Raw genomic sequence first — 16,409 nt, forward strand, 5'->3', positions numbered from 1 at the left:
AACAGGAAGAAGCTGGAGAAGATTGCTGCGGTCTGTTCCACTTTCTTAAGCAATTAAATATTTAGGAGGCAAAGCACATACAAGGATTTAGTCCCCTTTGGAGAGAGGAATCAGTGGAGAATTTGGCTGGGTTGGGATTTCTCTGTAGTGTTTTTGTAGAGGCCCAATTTAACCCTGAAACAGAACAAGCACTTACTCTCCTACGTGTTTTTCATACTCCCTCCCCATATTAACTTAGAAGCAGGTATATTCAAGATCAGGTGAAGTGTTTAATATCACCTTATGATGCCTTGGTAAGACAGGATTTGGAATAACTGCATCCAGTTTTGGTTGCCACGATGTTGAGACTCCAGAAATTTCTAGAGTGAGTGCAGAGAAAAGCAACAGAGATGATTAGGGGACTGGAGGCTAAACCTGTGAAGAACGTTTGCAGGCATTGGGTTTGTCTAGTCTAGTGAAAAGAAGGACTAAAGGTGACATGATAGTAGCCTTTCAATATTTGAGGGGCTGCCACAAAGAAAAGGGGTGTGTGAATGTATTCTCTAAAGTATCTGAAAGCAGGACAAAAAAACAATGAATGGAAACTATGCAAGGAGAGAAGCAACCTAGAACTAAGGAAAAATTGAGTGACAGAACAATTACTGACTTTGGGCCAATCACCAGGAGACTTCGAGTTCTAGACCCGCCCTTGCATGAAAGCTGGCTGAGTGATCTAAGACCAATCCTTTTGTCTCAGCCCACTTCACCTCACAGGGTTGTTGTGGGGAAAATAGGAGGAGGAGGAACTATTAGGTATGTTCACCACCTTGAGTTATTGATAAAAATAATAAAGGGATGTAAATCAATGACTAAGTAAAAAATAAAAAGCAAATTACGGTGTAGAAGTGCTGTTTGAGTATGAATCATCAAAGGTAACAGAGAAACCACCTGCTCCTTTAAACTGAAACCTGCTGTGGAATAGAACCATTGCAAGAATGGCTGCATTATATTCCCAGATGCCGAATCTGGAGAGTTGAGAAGATAAGCAAAAAGTGAAGACTAGTGAATAAAGGAGGACTGTACTGCATAAAGGAGAAAAAGGCTATTAGTAGGCTTGGCTGTCAGAGGTGTTGAATATCACAGGCACCCCCAGTACTTTGGCAGAGTTTCTTCTTTTAGGCAAGACTGGGGAAGACTTCTGGAAGGTTTCTCTATCCGAGGCAGAGCTTGGTTTAGAGCCCATGAACAGATGAAAAGCCACTTCAAGTATTGACTGAGATGGGTGGCTATAGAAATTGAATTAATAAATAAATAAATTGGTGAAAATATTTACATGGGCTAAGCAGATTGTGCATTTCATTCAGGAGTACCTTTTTCGTGAGGTGTGAAATCCTTGTGTGCATCCCCACCAAGACCGGCAGGGTGAGCAACTCTCTATAGACTGAGAGCAACCCCCCTCCTTTCTAGCACTGATGATGTTACTTAGTTGGATAGTGAAATGTCTGCAGGAAAACATCCTGGCTCAGAGAGTTCCAAGTCATCTTTCTCCTCCTCTCCTTCTTCAGAAACCACTCCCTTCTCCTGATGATGTTTCCTAGTTGGGTAGTGAAAGGTCTGCAGGAGAGCAACCCAAATCAGGAAGCACCAAGGACTCCACTGTCCTCCTCTTTCTCCCTTTCTCCTTTCCCCCTCTTTCTCCTCCTCTTCTTCACTCCACAAACTCGACTCCCTTCTAGCACTGATGATGTTACTTAAATGGGTAGTGAAACATCTGCAAGAAAACAACCAAGCTCAGAGAGCACCAAGGACTCCGCGCTTCAAACCCAAGCTACATACATTTTCTTCTATATTTGTGAGGATTTAAAAAAAAACCAACCACCTGTTTTTATCTATTCCCAAATATTTCCAACTCAATTTTCTGAAAGCCTCCAAGAGGATTCCTGCAAATCATTAAACTGCAAGGCAGAAAGGGAGCAGGGACACCTTAATGAATTGTTCTATCACAATTAATAGACATTCTGTCATGCAGGTATTTAGTATCTCAGTGCTCCCTTTTGCACAGGAAACCTGCTTACCTTCTCAAAGCTTAAAGAGTTTATCTTCTTAGCTCATAATTGCTAATTTTCCGATCATGGGTTCTTTTATTATTTCTTTGCAGCTGATGCTTCCTAGCTGCAGTATGTACCAGCTGTATATCTTTAAAACATGCTTGAAGTATGATTAGTAATATTCTTTTTTCTTTCTCTGTCTCCCTCCCCCACCCCAATCTCTAGGGGAAAGCTGGGGTCACGCAGCTACCATACGTTTAATTTTGCACTGGAATAACAAGCAGAGGTGAGTTTTTTTTAAAAATGGACACCAATCAGCGAAATTAGCTATTGAGTTTGCAACTAAATCCAAGGATATACACTCAATTATCTTTTCTACTTCTCTTCTCATCTTCCCTTTTGGCATGTACCAGCTGTGGAATGAACAATCTGCCTTTAATTTAAATACTTACCTAAAAATATGCTACAACAAAGTTCACAAAATTATTTCAACCCTTCTCCCCCCCAAAAAACAAACAAAAAACAAAGCCTATAAGCAGCTAGACAGGAAAAAGTTATACAAGTAGTCCTCGACTTACAGCAGTTCGTTTAGTGACTGTTCAATGTTATAACAGCACTGAAAGTATTTCACCACTTACGACCGTTGCAGCGTCCCCACAGTTACACACTCAAAATTCAGATGCTTGGCAGTTGATTCATATTTATGACGGTTGCTGTGTCCTTGGGTCCCATGATGCCCTTTTGTGGCCTTTTTGACAACGAAAGTCCATGGGTAAGCCAGATTCACATAACAACCCGTGAGACTAACTTAACAACTGCAATGATTCACTTGACAATTGTGGCAAGTCGTAAAATGGGACAAATGTCTCACTTAGCAACATAAATTTTGGGCTCATTTGTGATCATAACTCGGGGACTACCTGTAATAACTACATAAACCATGTACTAGCCAACCATTGTATACACTAGCCCAGTTTGTAGTCCAGAACAGCTTGTATGATTGGCCAAAAATTCAGTGTCTTGAAAGCCTGAAAAGTGAGTCAAGTATATCAAGTTTGAAATTTTCGAACCAACAAGAAAAGAAGTCCAGTTGGCACAACTCAACTTCCAGACTTCTTCAGATATTCCTAAAGTAAAACACAAAAAAGGCACTTTAAGAAACAAGTAGCAGAATCTGCCAGAACCAGTCAATTCCTTTTAGTAACATTGAAATTAAGGTGTGCAGATATTGTGGACAAAAATACATAAAGATCAGATTTAGATGCAGGGGGAATGAATAGCATAATCTAAATACGAATGACATCATAACCTGAAGGGTAAATAAATTCTTGGAGAGACCGTTTCAGGAGCTGCTCTGTCCCTTTAACGTGGCTTGCAATTCTGGGCAACAACCTTATCTAAAGCATGTAGCTACAAAACCTATCCAAACACTCACATTTTAATGACAGAGTGTGAGACTGCAAGACAGCAATGTGTTAGCAGACACAGCCTTTATTTTTATACCATAGGGGAAACCTGTAGAAAATGAGAGCTTTGTATTAAAGACAATGAACCGGGTTAAGCTGTTCCTTCGTTAACCTTGTTTTGCTCAGGATCCTGGGTGGATTCTTGCAGTCCCTCTTTGTTTAATAGCTGGAACAGAGTGTAACCACAGCCGTTATGCAATTATTGTGTTTAAACCTAATATCCCTCTTCTCCTCCCAGCGCTTTTAAGTGTGTCACTTCATTTAGATGGTGGGGTGTCTCTTACTTCAAACACGGATTTCCATGGCATCTGAGGGGCACCTGGTGGAATTCTATTTGAGAGCCTCTTCAAAACATGACAGGGTATCTCACGATTAAGGCTATTTCTATCAAGTACACCCACCAATTTAAATGTTCTAAGGAATTCCCTATGCAACGAAATGTGATGTGATAATCTTCCTTGGGCGGTAATTACTTGCTTTCTAATAGAATAGCAGTGAGAGAAGAAAAGAAACCCAGAGCCCTAAAAATAATTAACAGGAATCTTGGCAGGTTATCTCAGAGGAAGGCTGAGTATTTTCCTGGGGTATAGCAAGTTCAGAAGTCCTCCCTCCCTGTGGGTTTTAGCAGGAGGTTCTCGAATTAGATTTTAGATTGAACCAAAAAAAAAATTCAGTGCAGTTGCAATTACTTCAAAAGATTTATTCCATCCCTTCCTTTTTCCAAAAATTGCCAATTGCAGTTAAGAAAGTAAAAATTGTGAACTTGAAATAAGTTAAGAATGCAGAATTGCATGTCGGACCCTCTGTCACAATCTGTAAAATACCATTAACCGTATCTATACTCTTTTCAATTAAGACAGTAGGGCACTGTTTTTCAGTCTCAGCAACTTGAAGATATATCGATTTCAAATCCCAGAATTCCCCAGCATGGACTTGAAGTGCATACATCTTAAAGTTGCTGAGATTGAGAAACACTGCAATACAGCAATGATCATGCCACGAAATAAAAAAAGATGTTGAGACTCTAGAAAGAGTGCAGAGAAGAACAAGAAAGTTGATTAGGGACCGGAGGCTAAAACATATAAAGAACGGTTGCTGGAATTGAGTATGTCAGGTTAGTGAAAAGAAGGACTAGGGGTGACATGATAGTAGTGTTCTGATATCTAAAGAAATGCCGTAGAGAAGAGGGGGTCAAGCTATTCTCCAAAGCACCAGAAGGCAGGACAAGAAGTAGTGGATGGAATCAAAGAGAGAAGAAACCATGAACTAAGGAGAAATTTCCTGACAGTGAGAACAATTAATCAGTGGAACTACTTGCCACCAGACATTGTGGATGCTCCACACTGGAGATTGTCAAGAAGAGACTGGATAGGCATTTGTCCAGAATGGTATAAGGTCACCTGCTTAAGTAGGGTTGAACTAGAAGACGTCTAAGGTCCTTTCCAACTCTGTTATTCTGTTATCTTCTGGAAATTTCCTCTGTGCAAGCCTATTAAAAAGGAATAGGAACCATTCCAGCTGTCCAAATCCTTGTTTACTGACCACTCTTTCAGTGTCCATTCAAACTTACAATTTGTGATCTTCCTGCAAGCAAAGTCAGTGGGGAAACTTGCAGGAAGTCAGAAATTGTGGCCACATGAGGTCCTTACTTAACGATAGTAAACCAGGATAGCTGACCTGGTTTTTCTCCTTAAAAGTGCTTCACTTAACAATGTAGTTTTCTGTCCCAATTAGTGTCTTTAAATAAGGACTACCTATACTGATAAAAAGGCAGGATATAAAGCTAAAATTAACATGCCATATTTTTGATATTACAATATTTTCCTCATTCGTTGAATTGACTGTGTCCTTTCACTGACTAATAGCAATGATGTAATACTCTGAATTCTCTGAATCTGTAATAATGAAATAAGATAACATAAACACAAATAACTGCCAGTGAAATGCAGTGAGCTTAATGTTCAATTTTTTTCCACCTCAACATTAGTCCATGTCATTGAATTAATCATGATTGTTTGTTTATTATTTATTTCCAGGTTGGCCACATTGTACAAGTCTCCAAGTCAAAAGGAATCGACCGTACCCTTTTGCATTACAGTAAGTACAATTGTCGAAAAGGCCAAAACTGGGAACAACAAAGTGAAAATGAAATGCTAACAATGAAGGGAATGTAAAATGCTAACATTAGAACAACCCTAGCCACACATCTTCATGATGAGCCTGTGATAGTTTGTTTATCAGGATCAGAAGCATCACAATTAAAATAAGGCATACTACTGGTAGTCCTTGACGTACGACCATGATTGAGCCCAAAATTTTTGTTGCGAAGTGAAACATTCGTTAAATGAATTGACCCCATTTTATGACCTTTTGTGCCAGAGTTGTCGTGTGAATCACTGCAATTGTAAAGTTAGGAGTACAATTGTCAAGGGAATCTGGTTTCCCCATTGATTTTGCTTGTAAGAAGGTTACAAAAAGTTGTCACATGACCCTGCAACCATCATAAATATGAGTCAGTTTGCTAAGGATCTGGATTTTGATCTTGGGACTGTGCTGATACTGCAATGTTTGTAAGTAGGAAAAACACTTTTTCAGTGCTGTTGTAACTTTGGTCATTACATGAACTGTTGGAAGTTTAGTACTACTTGTATAAAGTATAAAATACAAGCTTAAAACATGTGCAAATTAAACAGATTAAAACATGCACAAATTAAACATGAGGTCCTCAAATGTACACCAATTGGTACACAAAGGGCAGGTACACATACGTGTTGTTGTCTGCGTGTCATCACAATCGCAAAACAGCAGAAGCCACTGGATAGCCCCGTTTGTTCAGAGTGTCTCTGGATCTTGTTTCAACCCTGCACAGTCTATTCAATGATTTCCACCCTTCCCAAATTTTTCCGGACACAGGTGCCAGTTCCTCCAGGATTGGTTCTTTGTAGCTTTCCATAGGTCCACTCTGTTCACAGAGAATAGCAGCAGCATACAGAGAGTGATTCAAATCATCAATATCTAGACAATACCATCTCTACGGCCTACAAACAGCTGAGCAGGGACTAAAATCCAGGAAGGGTTTCCTTGGGTCAACCTGTGATAGCCATGTCTTTACTCCTGATCGAGGTGGTCATCTAATACTTTTCATTTATTTTGGTGTCTCTCTCAACCAATCATGATTTGTTTTCATTTCCCATCTGCTCAACCCTCCCAACATCTCAGAGGCCAGAGTTTTAAATAATACTAGACAACTCGCACCCTGTTGAGTCATCTTTTCAGAGATATTTCCTTTCCAGCTTCCCCAACCCTTAAACAATGGCAGAGATTCTAATTCAGGAACATACCCAGAGATGTATCTGCCCTAAAAATAGCCCATATCAAACATTAGGAGTTGACCACTGGAAATGATTTATGACATATTGCATCATATCATAAAAATGGTTTATGATCACTTTTATGTCATAAAATCTTTTTATAAAAGTTTGCCGACTTTCCATTCCATGGCACTCGTTCCACAGTTCTGTATTTTTAATTATTTTATTAAATGCTTATACTGCCCATCTCTCCTGCAAGGTAACTGGTCGTTTTAATGTTATAAAGCAGGTAAAAATAATTAAAAGATTAAAACCGCACATATTTTGGATGCATTCTCTAAGTGAACCCCCTTTGAGGTACCTTGGTTCAAAAAATGTTGCCCCGTGAAGCACTATTTTGCTCAGTTAAAGGTTACAAAAAGACAAGCAGGAGTTTTAGTAGCATGTAAATTTCAAGCATGAAACTAAGGATTAAACAAATAATGCATATGTGACCTGATTATGGTTTCTTATTCCAATTTGCAAGTTAACAAATAATATACGCCATGCAGATACAGGCCATATTCATAATTAGATTCCTTAGCTACAGCTTGACATTATGTCTGCATTGAATCAACTGCATTCTGCTCATTCTATATCCTGTCTCAGGCTACCCCTATTATGAATTATAAATCTGGAAGGGAACATTTGGGTCAGGGGTGTCAAACTCGATTTCATTGAGGGCCGCATCAGGGTTGTGTTTGACCTCGGGGGCGTGGTCAGCTTGACGTAGCCAGCTCGATGTGTCTAGCTCGACATCACTCATGTTGGGGTCGCCTGTGGAGACCCAAGTGCTCTGCCAGCGAAAACGGAGCTAGGGAGGATCCCGCACGGCTCTTTCGAGCTCCATTTTTGCTGGCAAAGGGTTCCAGGAGGCCATCGCAGCCGAAAACAGAGGTCCATTTTCGTTGGCAGAGGCACTGCCGGCCGGTCCTTCACTGTTTCCAGGGCGGCCCTGCGGGCCAGATCAAAGCACCCCGCAGGCCAGATCCAGCCTGCAGGCCTTGATTTTGACACCCTCGATTTAGGTCATCAGGTGTCCTGCTCTTTTCCTTGGTCAAATCCTTCTTCACCGAATGGTGATGATGTTATCCATTCAGTCGAGTTCGATTCTCAGCGATTCTGTGGGCCGGCTCTCTCATCTTCCGATCATGAACTTTTTTTTTTTTCTTTTAGTTTTTCTACACTCTGGCTGGTGTCAGCTTTGATAGCATTTCACTGAATAGCTGGTATATTGATTCTTTTCCCTTTGCTCTAAACCTATTTGAAGTTGCCCTTCTTATTACTCCTAACTCCTTTTGACAAACTCGGTTTCTTCTGAGCTTTAGTGTTGCCTGTGTCTATAAACCATCTTTGATGTTTTTGATCCTCTCTCCCGTCTTTTATTTGAATTTTTTTCGGAATTTCATTAAGGTAATTTTGTGCAGCTGCACTGGCTTTTTATACTGTCCTCAATATTTCCTCAGTGGCATTATTCGTACTTGTGTTCTATTAAATGAAAGGTCCTACTTCTTATTAATTAAATTAGTTTACAGAAGGTCCTTGCCTTAGACCAGTTCATTTAGTGACTGTTTAAAGTTACGATACTCAAAAAAGTGACTTATGTCCGTTTTTCACATTTATGGCGTTCCAGCATCCCCTCAGTCACATGATCAAAATTCTTGACAACTGACTCATATTTATGATGGTTGCAGTGTCCTGGGGTCATGTGATCCCCTTTTGCAACCTTCTGAAAAGCAAAGCCAATGGCAAGCCAGATTCACTTTACAGCCGTGTTACTAACTTAACAACTGCAGTGATTCACTTAACAAATGTGGCAAGAAAAGTCGTAAAATGGACCAAAACTCTCTTAACAAATGTCTCACTTAGCAACATAATTTTTGTCTCAATTGTTGAGGATTACCTAGAGCCTCGGTGGTACAGTGGTTATTGCAGGCTACTTCTACTGACTGCCAGCTGACTGGAGTTTGGCAGTTCAAATCCCACCAGGCTCAAGGTCGACTCAGCCTTCCATCCTTCCGAGGTGGGTAAAACGAGGACTCAGATTGTTGGGGGGCAATAGGCTGACTCTGTAAGCCACTTAGAAAAGGCTGTAAAGCACCGTGAAGGGGTATCTAAGTCTAAGTGCTACTGCTATATAGCCAATCCTGGAATTGGCAAATAGCATTGAATCATAATGCCCATTGGAATATGACAGGAACCACATGTTAAGTGGACTGAATAGGATACAGAAATACAAAAACTTTCCAGGTATTTTTGATGGCATTTGAAACATCTGAGAATAATCCTGAAATAAATATTGTAACTAGCCACATTTTATGGGCAGTTTCTGTAGAACATGGAGCTAAGCCAAAACAATTTTAAACTGCTCTTCAAATGTCAAAAGCACACAGCTTACCAAACTATAAGTCTTTGCTTGCCTGGAAACATGTTGCCATAGCATTTCCTATGGACTTTTAGAACTGGCTTTTGAGTTCTGAATATGTTCTGGGATCACCAAAGTAGAACTGCGATGTGGGGGTGGGGGGAATAAATTCCCAAATTCAAAAACAAGAGAGTATTTGTAGCTCAGGGTTGAACTAAGGGGTCCTTGGTGCTCTCTGAGCTTGATGGTTTTCTTGCAGATATTTCATTACCAAACTAAGTAATGTCTTCAGTGCTAGAAGGGAGTGGGTTTTGCTCTTATTTTTATACTGTTAACTTGTGTTGGTGGGAGCATTCTTGGTAGTTCCTACGCTGTTGTTTACTGTTTGATTGTTTGTCTGTATTGGCTGTTCCTTGATTGGGATATTGTTTATTTCTTAATTATTGGTCTAGTGTTAATTTTGGTGTTAATCTCTGCTTATCTGGATGTTGATTGCTGTTGATGAAGTGTTTTGGTCTTTTGTTTTCTTTTGAGCTCTTTTGAGTTATTTGTAGATGTCGCTTATCTCTATGTGCCTGTTGATGGCCAATTTGACTGAGTGCTGGGCTTGCAGGAATTCTCTAGCATTTTTTAATTTAGCTTGGTCTAGAATGCTCAGAGTTTCCCAGTTGAAACTATGATTGATTCTGTGATGACATGATGAAAACTCCATAATTCCACAACATATGGACAAACCGTTACCTAGTTTGGTAATGAAACATCTGCAAGAAAACCACCAAACTTAGAGAACACCAAGGACCCCGTGGAAAATAAAGGAGTTTTGTTGTATACAAGCAATTTTAAGACTCACAAACGTTTGTAATGTTGACCATTTCAGCAATAAACCCTTTAAATCAACCCTGGCTATTCCATTCCCATGTTCTGAATTAGCTTCACTGCTCTGAGTACAGGTTGTCCTCCACTTATGACTACAATTCAGCCTAAAATTTCCATTGCTGAGCAAGAGGATTGTTAAGTGAGTTTTGCCCCATTTTCTTGCCACAGTTGTTAAATTAATAACACATTTGTTAAGGAAATCTGGCTTCCCCATCGACCTTGCTTCTCAGAAGGTCACAAGAGGGGATCACTCTCATAAATACATGCCACTTTAAATAGCAATAGCAGTAGCACTTAGACTTCTATACCGCTTCACAGTGCTTGACAGCCCTCTCTAAACGGTTTACAGAGTCAGCCTCTGGCCCCCAACAAGCTGGGTCCTCATTTTACCCACCTCAGAAGGATGAGAGGCTGAGTCAACCTTGACCCTGGTGAGATTCGAACTGCCAAATTGCAGGCAGCTGGCTGTCAGCAGAAGTAGCCTGCAGTACTGCACTCTAACCACTGCGCCACCAAGGCACCAAGATCATATGACCACCAGACACTGCAACAGTCATAAGTGTGAAAAACATTCATTTTTTTTCCAATGCCGTTGTAACTTTGAACAGTCATTAAACGAAGGTTGTAAGTTGAGGGCTACCTGTATAGCCTTGTCAGATATAAAGTCTTAGATCTTCTACTGAAAGCTGCCTCTCTTTTGGTTCTTGGCAAAGCCCATCGGTCACAGTTTTATTTTAAGGGCGATGCTGTCGTGATTACACAGAACGGGAGCTGTAAGATTGCTTTTGGCAGAACAGTGAGGGTGGAAATCATAGATGTAGAAATCATTTTCTCAAAGCTCTTCCTGACACAAAAATTAGTCACAGAAAATTCTCAGTTTTACTCATATACAACACAAAGTTTAAGTAACTCTTTCTCTCTCTCTGCGGAAAAAATAACAGTATAAATAGAATAAATCACCAGAATATCTAGTGTTGTGACCACAGGTTGTCCTTGACTTACAACAGTTCATTTAATGACTGTTCAAAGTTCCCTGACACAAAAATTAGTCACCGAAACTGTCAGTTTTACTCATATACAACACAAAGTTTAAATATCTCCCCCCTTCTCCCTCCTTCTCTCCCCTGTCACTGATTTTTACAGCTGCAATGCAGTAATAACTCTGGCAAGAAAGGTCGTCAAATGAAACTCACTTAACAAATATCTCACTTAGCAACATAAATGTTGGGCTCAGTTGTGGTGGTTAAGTCTAGGACTACCTGTACTTTAATGGCACTTTAGTTTTAATGTAGAGATTGTAATATTTATTTCATCTTAATTCGCCACCCTCTTGAACCATGGAACATTATTTCAATAGTGAATTCACAGTGCTAAAAACAGTTCTAAAAACTTGTCAAGTGCTAAAATCAGCAAAGAAAAACCCTGGAGTAAAACATTTATGAATATTTTTTTCCAATTTTGGTCTCACAGAGCAATATGGGGTTTCAGTTTGCTAAATCTGTAAACAGCCAATTCATGTTTACGTTTTGGACTGGGATTCTGCCTCAAATCTAGAACCTTTATTTTATTTTATTTTCTTGTTTTAACTGTTTCTATTTTTTTATATATTTTTTTGGCTAGCATGGTTTAGCTGTCCATTTTTGGCTTCAGGAAGCCATTTCCATGATGAGCTGCTGAGGCAGCCCTGAAACATTTCTGCTTTTTTTTTTTCTATTCACAGAAATTATTTCGGGCTGCTTTCAAAGACTAGTGATGGTGGCTTGCCTAAATACTGTAGAAATCAATTCCTCTCCTTATCTTTCCTTTTGAAAAAGGATCGCTCCGCTCATTGTCCCAGAGATAAGTCATTTATCTGTTTGTGTTACAGATCAAGCTAGTCTTCTTTGTCATTTTATAGCCGTCACCCATGCCACAATTTTCGCATTCTGCCAGCTGGAGATGGCATCTCTTCTGAAACAAATTTGCTGCTTCCTTGAGCAATTGGTAGCCACCTGCAGTTTGCCATTTTTAAGAGCAGGCAAGGGAACACTGGGGGAATAATTACTTATTAGGGGACTAATTCTGAATGGAAGAAAAGAACAGAGAGATAGGATTAGCCCCCACTGATTCGGCAGAGGAGTTAGCCTTGTCCTTTAACCGTGACTTAGCTGCAGTGATTCCATCTGTCACACTGTAGGGTGATTCGAAAAGCAAGGCTAACCTTTTGGTTCCTCACAGATCACTTCTTTACAGAGCCTCCTCTTTCCAAATATTTTTCATAAGACATTTTAAAACTTAAGAACAGGTAATATATCAACATTTGATATATTTGGCAGCATTCAGCCAGGGTGGATTTTTTTTATGTTTCATGCCAGTATGAATGATATATTTGCTATTTGTTGTTGTTATTATCGTTGTTGTTGTTATTACTTTGTACACATGTTTGTTTTTTATTACTAGTGTCTGATGTTTGGTAGCTTGTTTCTTCTTTTTCTTTAATTTGTATTTTAACTTTGGGAAAAGGTATTAAAATTCAAGAAAAGAACAGATACGTGAATCGCATCTTTGCCTTCTATTTGAGTGGGTGAGTGGGATGTGTCTCAAATTGCAGCTTGCAATTGAAAAGGTAGCATGTAGGCCTGTTGTGTCTATGCTTCTTGTGTTTGCTTTTTCTCTCTCTAAGAGAGAAAAGACCAAGAAATATAAATTCCTGGTAATCCTCAAATTACGACCACAGTGAAGCCCAAAATTTATGTTGCTAAGCGAGATATTTGTCAAGTTTTCCCCATTTTACAACCTTTCTTGCCACAGCTGTTAAGTGAATCACTGCAGTTGTTGAGTTAGTCACATGGTTGTTAAGTGAATCCGGCTTCCCCATTGACTTTGCTTGTCAGAAGGTCGCAAAAGGGGATCACATGACCCTGAAACACAGCAATGGTCATAAATATGAAACAGTTGCCAAGCTTCAGAATTTTATTCACATGACTGTGGGGATGTTGCAAAGGTGGTAACTCTGAAAAATGGTCACTGAAAAATGGTCACTGTTTTCAGTGCTGTTGTATCTTCGAACAATCAATAAATGAATGTTTGTCAGTCAAGGACTACCTGTACTTGCTATACAGATAGTCCTTGATGTACAGCAGTTCATTTAGTGACCATTCAAAGTTACAACAGCACTGAAAACAGTGGTTTCTGGCCGTTTTTCACACTTACAACCCTTACAGCATCCCCATTGTCACGTGATCAAAACTCACACACTTGGCAATTGATTCATATTTATGACGATTGTAATGTCCCAGGATCACGTGATCACCTTTTGCAACTTTCTGACAAGCAAAGCCAATGGGTAAACCAGATTCATATAACAACCATGTGACTAACTTAACAACTGCAATGATTCACTTAACAACTGTGCCAAGGAATGTCCTAAAATGGGGCAAAACTCACTTAACAAATATCTCGCTTAGCAATATAATTTTTGGACTCAGTTGTGGCTGTAGGTTGAAGACTACCTTCATTTTCTACTGCTGGTTTTCAGACACTGTAATGGCTCCACATTTTAATCAGTTGCAGTTGTTGAACAGTTTTGTTATTTGTTTTCACAGTCTCATGGATTCAGAGATGTTCAGCACTCGGATTCAGATCTGATCCCAGCAGAAAACGAAGCAAATCCTCGTAAAAGGCCACGAACAGACCAGGTAGAAGAACAGTGAATCAGAAAAAATAAATTTCGAGTATGCTTCCTTTTTAAAATGATAGTATTACAAGATGGATATCCAGGTACCTCAGAGAGTATAGCATGAATAAAAAGTGTGAATTCAAAGAATTTTCCTTTCATTGCTTCCTTGTTGTGCCTTAATCTCCACTTCAGTGTTTCTTCAGATACAACTTCAGCATTTGTGCTTCTACAGCAGTACATTTCTTATGACATTTGCTTTCCTTAGGGGAAGAAAAATACAAAGTCTAATAAGGATTGAATTATCTGCTTGCTGAGGAATAAAACCTGTTGTGAGAAAATTCTTCATGGAACCCAAAACTCAAGAGGACAGAATAACAATAGCGCTTAGACTTATATACCACTTCACAGTGGTTTGCAGCCCTCTCTAAGCAGTTTGCAAAGTCAGCCTCTTGCCCCCAACAATCTGGGTCCTCATTTTACCCACCTCGGAAGGATGGAAGGCTGAGTGGACCTGGAGCCAATCAGGATCAAATTTCTTGGCTATGGGCAGAATTAGCCTGAAATTGCAATAGCACTTAGACTTATGGACCCCCTTCACAGTGCTTGACAGCCCCCTCTAAGCGGTTTACAGAGTCAGCCTCTTGCCCCCAACAATCTGGGTCCTCATTTTACCCACCTTGGAAGGATGGAAGTCAACCTTGAGCTAGTCAGGATCGAACTGCTGACTGGGCCACAGAAGTGTTCCCCAAAGTTTTTACTACTTCCATTCTGTATGGTATCAAAGTGGAGGAGAATTTTTCTCACCCCTTACCCTCTTCCATCCCCCTTCTCAGTACAGGTTGTCCTCGACTTACAACAGTTCGCTTAGTGACTGTTCAAAGCCATTCAAAGTTACAACACCACCGAAAATAGTGACTTACATGACCACTTTTCACTCTTGCCGCATCCCCAAGGTCACATAATTTATATTCGGCTGCTTAACTACTGACTCACATTTAGGACAATTGCAGTGTCCTGGGGTGATGCAATCCCCTTTTTGTGACCTTCTGACAAGTCAATGAGGAAGAAAGATTCACTTAACAACCATGTGACTAATTCAACAACTGCAATGATTCTCTTAACAGCTGTGGCAAGAAAAAGTCATAAAACAGGGCAAAACTCATTTAACAAATTTCTCCCTTAACAACATAAATATTGGGCTCCGTTGTGGTCATAAGTTGAGGACTACCTGTATTGCCAACTGCAAATCCATTTACGGATATATTGCCGATCTTTCAGGACTGAAATGCCTGAACATAAGTAAAGTTGGAAATTATGATCCTTGCAATATAGAAAAAATGTTTTCTTTGGTAATCTCGAAGCAAGAGGAGCAGCAAACAAATCTAATAAATTAAAAAAAATAAGAGAAAAGCTGAGACAGAATGCAGACCTCGGAGGACAGAAGCTGTCTTTGGAAGAATTCACATTTTGTTAAAAAAAAAAAAAAAAAGATGCCTTGGATAATTTGGGGGAAGGAAGGAAGCTTTTTCGCTGCTGCTGGTTACATGCTACACCTGACCTACTAATAGTGATTGGTGACATCACAAAATACGCAGATTAAAATACGTGCCTCTCAAGAAATTCACCGAGGGGGAGAAAGAAAGAAAATAAGTGCCCCAAAAAGGACCTACATTTTTCATTTTGACGTTTCAAATTCAAGATGGCCTTGGGGTCAAAGGGCCCTGAGCCTCGGCAACCCCAAACTCTTCCTTTCTTCTGAACTCAACGGCTCCAGCCTTTTTTTTTTTTTAACCCCAAGCGCGATCAAAAAGGAAAAAAACTCAAGCCCGATCTGCATAATAAAATATTCAGAGTTCCATTTCGGGAGCGAGATGCGATCCAATTTTGGAATCTGTGAGTCAGACGGAGCTTTCCTGCCAATGTGAAACAAAAGCGAGGGAGCATCGGCGAGGAGGGGACGGAAGGGGGAGATGGATGCGATGATTCAGACCAACGTTTTGGTGCAGGAGACATGGACAAACAAAAGGGACCCACTGTGAACAAGCAAATGCTTCATTTGGGAATAATAGCTGCTTACGTCTTCACAATGCTGGTTTTGGGGGGGACGTGGAGGTTGACATACAGAACACGCCTGCTTGGCTATGTGGAGAAATGGGTTGTGATGTCTTTCCTTAAAAGAACCTGGCTAAAGGATTGACACGGTGCTTCCTTTGCCAAGCTGCAAATCTAAACATTGATCTTTTTCCTGATCAATCCAGATTTATTTTACTATGTCATGGCTTTGATTTACAGTACCTTCGTCAAAGAAAGGCTTTTTATTTTCCCTTAAAAACAGCAAATGTTTAACATCAGGTGACTTCCCTCTTGGTAATACAGGTAGTCCTCGGCGTACACCAGCTTGTTTAGTGATCCAAGTTACAACGGCACTGGAAAAAAAAGCGACAGGGCTGTTTTTCATACTTACCACCGTCTCCGCATCCCCGTGGTCACGATTTACATTCAGATGCTTGACAGCTGACTCAGATTTATGACAGTTGCTGTGTCCTGGTGAGCAACGTCCATGGGGAAGCCAGATTCATCATCGTGTTATTAATTGAATGACTGCAATTATTCACTTAACAAGTGATGAGAAAAGTCGTAAAATGGGACAAAACTCCCTTAACAAAT

The 16,409-nt window shown here is 40.0% G+C and overlaps 1 protein-coding gene across 1 annotated transcript in view; it reads left to right on the plus strand.

The window, feature by feature from the left end:
* The window catches only part of RAD51C (RAD51 paralog C), a 37,792-nt gene extending 23,903 nt beyond the window's left edge, over positions 1-13,889 (plus strand). Inside the window, exons 7-9 of the mRNA XM_026686501.2 lie at positions 2,253-2,313; positions 5,530-5,590; positions 13,669-13,889. Of these exons, the coding sequence (XP_026542286.1) occupies positions 2,253-2,313; positions 5,530-5,590; positions 13,669-13,776 (230 nt within the window). The 3' untranslated portion in view covers positions 13,777-13,889. The remainder of the gene's footprint in view (positions 1-2,252; positions 2,314-5,529; positions 5,591-13,668) is intronic.
* Positions 13,890-16,409: the final 2,520 nt, after the last annotated feature.

This window comes from Notechis scutatus, chromosome 1 (assembly GCF_049901735.1).
Source record: "Notechis scutatus isolate UNSWTSFEM ecotype Mainland chromosome 1, rNotScu1.2, whole genome shotgun sequence".
Lineage (NCBI taxonomy): Eukaryota > Metazoa > Chordata > Lepidosauria > Squamata > Elapidae > Notechis > Notechis scutatus.